The sequence below is a fragment of the Echinococcus granulosus genome (assembly GCF_000524195.1).
Source record: "Echinococcus granulosus chromosome Unknown EG_S00024, whole genome shotgun sequence".
Taxonomy (NCBI): Eukaryota; Metazoa; Platyhelminthes; class Cestoda; order Cyclophyllidea; family Taeniidae; genus Echinococcus; species Echinococcus granulosus.
The window spans coordinates 126,864-133,651 of NW_020170404.1; the positions used below are offsets into that span (position 1 = coordinate 126,864).

The 6,788-nt window shown below is 43.8% G+C and overlaps 1 protein-coding gene across 1 annotated transcript; it reads left to right on the plus strand. All coding sequences in view use genetic code 11, as the record gives it.

Annotated features, from left to right (window-relative positions):
- Nucleotides 1-279: 279 nt before the first annotated feature.
- On the plus strand, nucleotides 280-6,433 carry EGR_04050 (neurofilament protein; the record flags this gene model as incomplete). Its single annotated transcript, XM_024493299.1, has 7 exons — nucleotides 280-324; nucleotides 1,398-1,679; nucleotides 1,763-1,983; nucleotides 3,859-4,078; nucleotides 4,761-4,877; nucleotides 5,657-5,767; nucleotides 6,359-6,433. 7 exons carry the CDS (start codon nucleotides 280-282, stop codon nucleotides 6,431-6,433), a joined length of 1,071 nt encoding a protein of 356 aa, XP_024352213.1.
- Nucleotides 6,434-6,788: the final 355 nt, after the last annotated feature.

The following is a 6,788-nucleotide window of genomic DNA, read 5'->3' on the forward strand; positions in this document are numbered from 1 at the left end:
GCGTCCGCACGTGAAAAGCAGGGTTGAAGAGGAGGCGGATGGGTCTTCTGGTTTCAGAGACAAAACATTCCCTAACAGTTTCATTCATAGGCATGCTCCTCTTTGGGAAAGGATTGGTGTATCCACTAATCCAACATATAAGACATTTTATTGAGATTTGCAAAATTTTATTTGACCCTTTCCACTCGTTAATTGTGTAGCTAACTTAGTTTGTCACCCTTCCGGTAGGACAACGACAGGCTCTCGGTGGCCCGACATGCTGCAGAAACAGATGCTAAAATGCTTCGAGAGGAGCTGGAGCATAGGAAGAAAGTTCAGGATGCTGTGAGTTTATTGTCTCGACAAAATCTTACTCCAGAAAGCTATCGTTAAAATTACTTAGTTTACTGCTGCCAGTTTATGCGATGCAGTGGTGAACACACTACCGACGTTGTCATGCATCGTGAGAATTTGATTGTGGGAAATAAATTGGTCTGGAAAATAATTGAGGCCACAATTTAACACCCAGTAGGAAAGTTATCGTAGGTTAGTGATTTAACCTGCAAATCAGTAGGTTACAGGTTGGCTTTTTTTTATTGTGTACAGTCGATTCGCCATCTATCCCTCCCACTAAGCACGAATGCTTGAATAGCTACCCAAGTCCATTTTCTGTGATATAGTTATCTTTTTACCTACAAAATACACCGGTAAACCCAAAAATTTGCTGAAAATTCCAACTGCTTAACATTTACACATCAGAACAATTTGTTTCAATGAACTGTATTTGATATGGCAACCGGCTAAAAATGGCGCCCCGTTGAAATAGTCACAATCTAGTAGACGATTGACGCTACCCTTTTGATGAAACACAAAATCGTCCCCGACTTTGGGTGAAATTACCACCACTGTTGACTTGGATAATCCGAAATTAATTTACTTTCTGCTCTAACTCTATCGAGATATGAAAACAGGGAAAGGTAGCACTACTCAGAACCCCATTTCAGTAGTAAAAACTCTATTCTAGCGTCCATAACCCATGCTTAAAGGATCCCTCTAATGATTATAAATGGATTGGAAGTTCTGCAAAACCGGTTTTATTCAATTGATTGCAGGTAACAGTGATTAGGTAAAATTTGACACGAATGATGTGAGAAAACAAAGCGATTTCGCACCTGAATAACTTATTTCTGTCCGCCAAACAATAAGGCTGATAAGAGTACGCTTTGACGATCCCCCCAATAGGATTCATATTTATTAAACCACAAATGACAACACTAATTAATACTGCCTGAAAAATGCTTTGGTATGAGGGACTAAGTGGTCTGGTGAACTGACAGCCTGATTAGCACTGTTAAAGCTTCACACTGCTAGCACGGAAGATCGGAAAACCTCGCATACATCACCATACCCTTGTGTAGGAGTTGCGTGAGCTGTCAGCCCTTGTACAACGCGAATCGACACAGGAGGCCGTAGCTGTGTTCCGGACAGAGATAATGCAGGTGCTGCGTGAAATTCAACTAGAGTACGAGCAGCGCTTGGAGGCCGCTAAAGCGGACATCCACTCGGCCTATGAGGTGAAGGCGCGGGTGCTGCGTCAGACGGGAGTGGCAGGGACAGAGACAGAGGGAGAGTCGGCACCTGTCCACCTCCGCCAGCTCCTCATCGACCAGCGTCGCAAAATTAGCACTCTGGAGGAGGCCGTAAGTCTCGACTCTTCTACCTTTAAAAACACGGAACTTTACCCTTCTTCAATCACTCTTGAGAGTGCTTTGATGGCTTGTAGAATGCCCAGTTGGAGCTGACGGTCCGCGAACTGCGGGCATTGAATCAGGAGAGGCAGAAGGATAGCGATCTCACAAAGCATCGTTTAACCACAGAACTGAGCGCTTGTCAGGCGGAGTTACAACGGTTGCGGACAGATTTTGAGGCCCTCCTCGATTCGAAAATGGGTCTAGAGTTGGAAATAGCCTCATATCGACGGCTGATTGAGCACGAGGAGCGAAGGTAAGTCGAACATTGTCATCTAGCTCACTAAATGGTTCATTAAAACGTTTCTACTGAATGAGAATTCATGCCTCAACACACACATCGTGTAAATTGGAATCCGGGCCCGCTGCATTAAAGATGCAAACAGAACGCGTTTATCAATGATGGACTTTTTAAGTAAACATGAACCACTTCAGCTCTGCTTGACGGGTCTGACGCCCTGACTTGCTTACCTGCACCCGCACGTCACGCAAGTGACGTGCGATCTCTGCTGTTTTCACCGTCTGTGGTTGCATTAAAATTACGCCGTGGAGAGATTTATCGAATTCAAAATTAATGAGGTTAATGTAAAATTTCTTGGCGTGAAGGTCATTACACTTGGTCTCATTATGAAATTAGTCTATGGCGGTAATTTTTCCTCTGAGAAGTAAAAAACAAAAAAGTAAATTGTTTTCTTTGCGCACCTGTCATTCACTAGTAAATGGCTTGCGAGGAAAACCGCTATGAAGGAGAAGAAATAAATGCAGGCCTACTTCGTTGATGAACGCACACCGGGCCTATTTATGCGTAGGTGATTGGAGGCGTTGAGCTCATGCAAATTATTCCGGGTTCAGAGGCTCTGCATTACCATCTCACGACGGTGGTAAGCGCATTGCGCAGTCGTTGTGACACCCATTTTTTTGGATTTATAAACTTAGAGTTACACAATTTCACCTGACAGACGGATTTTAGGCATCACGTCAAGCACAGACACACACTGACGTGTAGCAGTCTCGCTTGATGTGTGGGTACGCAGCAAAGTTCAGGTGACACCTTGTCGGGGAATCTCCAGCCCGAACCGTCTAACATTTGCGAAATTTAAATCAACCGGTAGCGGAGTCCTTGAGAAAATTTTCAACGCCCTTCGCCTTTGTAGTCATACGATAAGGTTTTTTGCTTGCTTTCCTTAATTGTAAAAACATAACTGGCCCATACCGGTTAGTTTTGGGTGGTTAATGCCAACAAATTTACTAGTAGAGTAGGTATATGAAAATGGGAGTTTCTTAGACAACTCTCACTAGAAAAAGACATTTAACTTGGTTTCCTTTGTTTGAAGGATAATTGACAGACGTGATCACACGATAAATGCCGTATTTATGGGTACGCATAGACTCGGGGGAAAAGTTATCAAGCGGTACTTCGGTTGTAGTCGGGTCTTAAGCCAGGGCTACTTGTTATTTACATGTAACAAATAATGCGATATTACGTAACAAATCAGGTCACTGAATCACTTGTCTACCTAAGCCTGTAATAATTTATCAATAAATTTCATTTTTTCGTTGGTCCAGGCAACACGTTTTCGGATGTTCGGGTAAGCTATGTCCTTATTCTTAAAGTCATTGAAGTCTCTATTTTGATAGCACTTTTACTTTGAATTGCGTTGAGTAAAGTCGCTTCTGATGCATGAACTCCAGCATTAAACCCTCGTTCAAAAGATGTTTATACAAACAACTCTTTGAATGAAGGCGCATTGCTTTAACTGAAAAATTGGTAAAATAACAGAAAATGTAGAAAGGATATTGTTGCATTCCAAGTCTCATCCGCGGTTGTAACAAGCCATACTAGCTAAAAAAACAAAACAAGTTTTATCACTAAGGCAAAAATATGCCTAGGGGGATAAAGGCGTGGCCATTAGGTCCTGCCACCAAGTCCTAAGTGTGGCCTGTGGGGAAAATGTAAACCCGCGTAGCTAAACGTACATAAAAACACGGAGGTTATGATAGCTACACTAGATTCTAGTACTCATTTCCAGTGATCAAATAAACAAATGAAGAGATTCCTATCAGACGTCGATATTCTGATCGACTTAGTCCCAAAAGCCCATGACGAGCTTGTAATTTCGTAAACAGGTAGAGTAGTATCCTCACTATGTGACTCCATTGAGCCAAAGTGCACGGCTTACTCCTGTCTCTCCACCATGCACACAGTCCTGGAGAAGCCGCGAGTAGAACTGGTATTGCCCGAGCCGACACCAAAGAGGATCAGCCACACTCGCAGCTCCAAGGGCAACATCTCCATCGTAGAGTGCGCAGTGGACGGCTCTTCAGTTACCTTGGTCAATACCGGATCCCAGGTGGGTGTACCAGATCAGGCAATTGGAGCCTCCTAGATTAGAAATATGAGTTTAGTGAAGCCTTATTCAGTTTATTGTTCAAGAATCAGTCCTCTTCTCTATAACATCCCGCCTTTAGCCAATGCAGAAATGATCTGTGGCATTAGTAGGTGATTCCCTCGTAGACTAGATTAGTAGAAACACAAATGCCGCGTTTGCTCTGCATGCAGATGCATTTGCAATTTCGCTCAAACAGGGAGGCCTTACACTTGGAAGGGCCTGAAAGAGGCTTCTTTTTGGCCTAGCGAAGATCCTTTAACTTGACGTCAAAATGTCAAAGGTTTGCTAACAAAAATAAGATTAGCCTCCGGACCAATCAGAAGCTGTATTTGGCTATGAAGTAGAATTTCTTTTGAAGAGGACGGGAAAAATAACCCATCAGATACACTGTAGGGGAAGTGTGTTCTGGTGAGGAATAATTAAGATTGAATTTTGGAAATTTGTACTTTGAGTGGGATAGTAATTTTGTCTATCGACAAATCGGAAGCACCCTTATTTTTTTATGTTCAAGCATTGTCAACTTATGTAATGCCGTTTTCAACCACTTCTTTGATGGAGGGGAAGGTGACTGAACAATTTCGTTGCTTCCATAGAAGTGGTATTCGATATACTACCAGTAAACCAGATTTTAATTTCTCTAAAGAGAGAAGACATCAGTGGTATGAGATTGATGCGTCAAGTGGACGATCGCCTGACCAATACCTTCATCATCCCCAAGGGTACAGTGCTGGAGACCGATCCCAGCCGGAGGATGATAAAGGTAGGCTATCACCGCCTGTGCGGCTACTTTTCGGTCGGTGGGTCTCACGTGGGTGTGTGGATGTTGAATTGACTCACTAGGGAGGTGGGGCGAGTGTGCCATCAGGGGGGTGACCTCAAGAAGTGGTGGAAGGAAGATATAACACTCGGGCAGAATATGTGTTGTCAACGTAGAGTGGGGCTTGGGGGTACTGGCATAGCTTGGATATCAGGCGGAGCGCCTAAACGGCCCCTCTACCAAAATCACGGGTTAAGCATACAACAAAAATATTGTATTTATTTTATTTAGCTTCAAATATAGCCCCGGGGGAAATAGATAACCAGTTGCGTTTTACCCTGACTGTGATCTCTAAGGCCGTCTGCTGGAGGGTGGATAATGGTAGGCGTGTCCGGCTATTCTTGAAATGACTCCGCTACCCTCATTTTAGGAAGGAGTAGGCATTCGCTTCCAAAAATAAAAAAAAACCAGATATATAAACAACGGCGAGTAGTGTAACCACTTACACCACGTAAATGCAAGAAGTTCTGGAAAGAAGGCTGTCTCAAAGCATGCCTTGCCATCAACCCATCTGTTTACTGGGCAAGATGAAGTAGGAATTTTTTTTCGAAAATAAAGATTCGACACTTTGACAGATCAAAAATAACTCTTCGTGAACCTAATCTGTCTAACTTGAAATCTAAAAGTAGTTCAGTCAAATACAAAGAGCAGATGGCATAAGCAACCAAACGAATAATAAAAGGAGCAATTGAGTTGTCAAAACAGCCTCTTTTGATTGGTAGATCTGGTCGGAGGGCTGCAAACCCACCGATGGGGAGGGATTTGAACTTCGCGACTCCCGATGGGGCACTGGAACCACCACGAGGACTGTTCTGATGGCGCCGAGTGGAGAGGTCAGTTAACACCAACCTAAAGTCGAATTCAGAATGATGCTAGAAGCGAATTGTTGTGAGAGTTGGAAGAGCTGTGTCGAACTGACTAGATGGAGAGGCGTCACCTGTCTTAAATTGAGGACAAGGCAGAGCTTTTGCTCCAACCTTGACAGGTTATCGAAAGGCCATTTGACCTTGAGCTATTTGTTCACCCTGTGCGGACCCAAAAGATTCATGAAAACAGTACCTGAAGTAGTTGGGGAGCGCTGAAAAAGGGGATTGTAACTAACCTCGACAAACAATTTTATGCTGAGCAAGTAATCAAGGGCATTAGCCTTCAGAGTAGGTTAACAATTAGAACCAACCCAATTGTGACGGGGCATGAAATCACACGACGACCCTCGACACGATCAATTATTGCCAAAGGAGAGGTCACACTTACCCGCGTGATCACTTCGACCTTCCAGGTACTGGTCCTTTACTGTATTTGGAATTCCTTCAAGGCTGATTGATTGCTCAGCACGTTCACCACAAGACGCAGTAAAACCCCCCAAACGCTACTCTGTACCATTCAGATTTGGAAGGCCCTTTATTTTTCTTTCTCTTACGTAGGAGAAGGCAGCCTACACACTTCGTGTGATGTCCCAACCCTGCGTTTCCGAGCGCAGCACCTCCAGCTGCACTTGATGTCAAAGATACGTCAGTAAAGATTCCACTTTACCGATGTACACACAAACGTCTTCCAAAATGCACTGCTTCTGAAGAGCGACCATGAATATATGGATGGGTGTACGTCATTAGGAGCTCCCAAATATCACATTTTATTAGTTTTAAATGCAAAAGAGAATGTGAGAAGATAACCATGCGACAAGAATGGAGGAAAAGAGGCACGGTAGCCAAAGTGGCACAACACCAAGAAAGAACCGGGTGGTGAAACATAAGATATACACACACACACACACACACACACACACACACACACACACACACACACACACACACACACACACACACACACACACACACACACACACACACACAC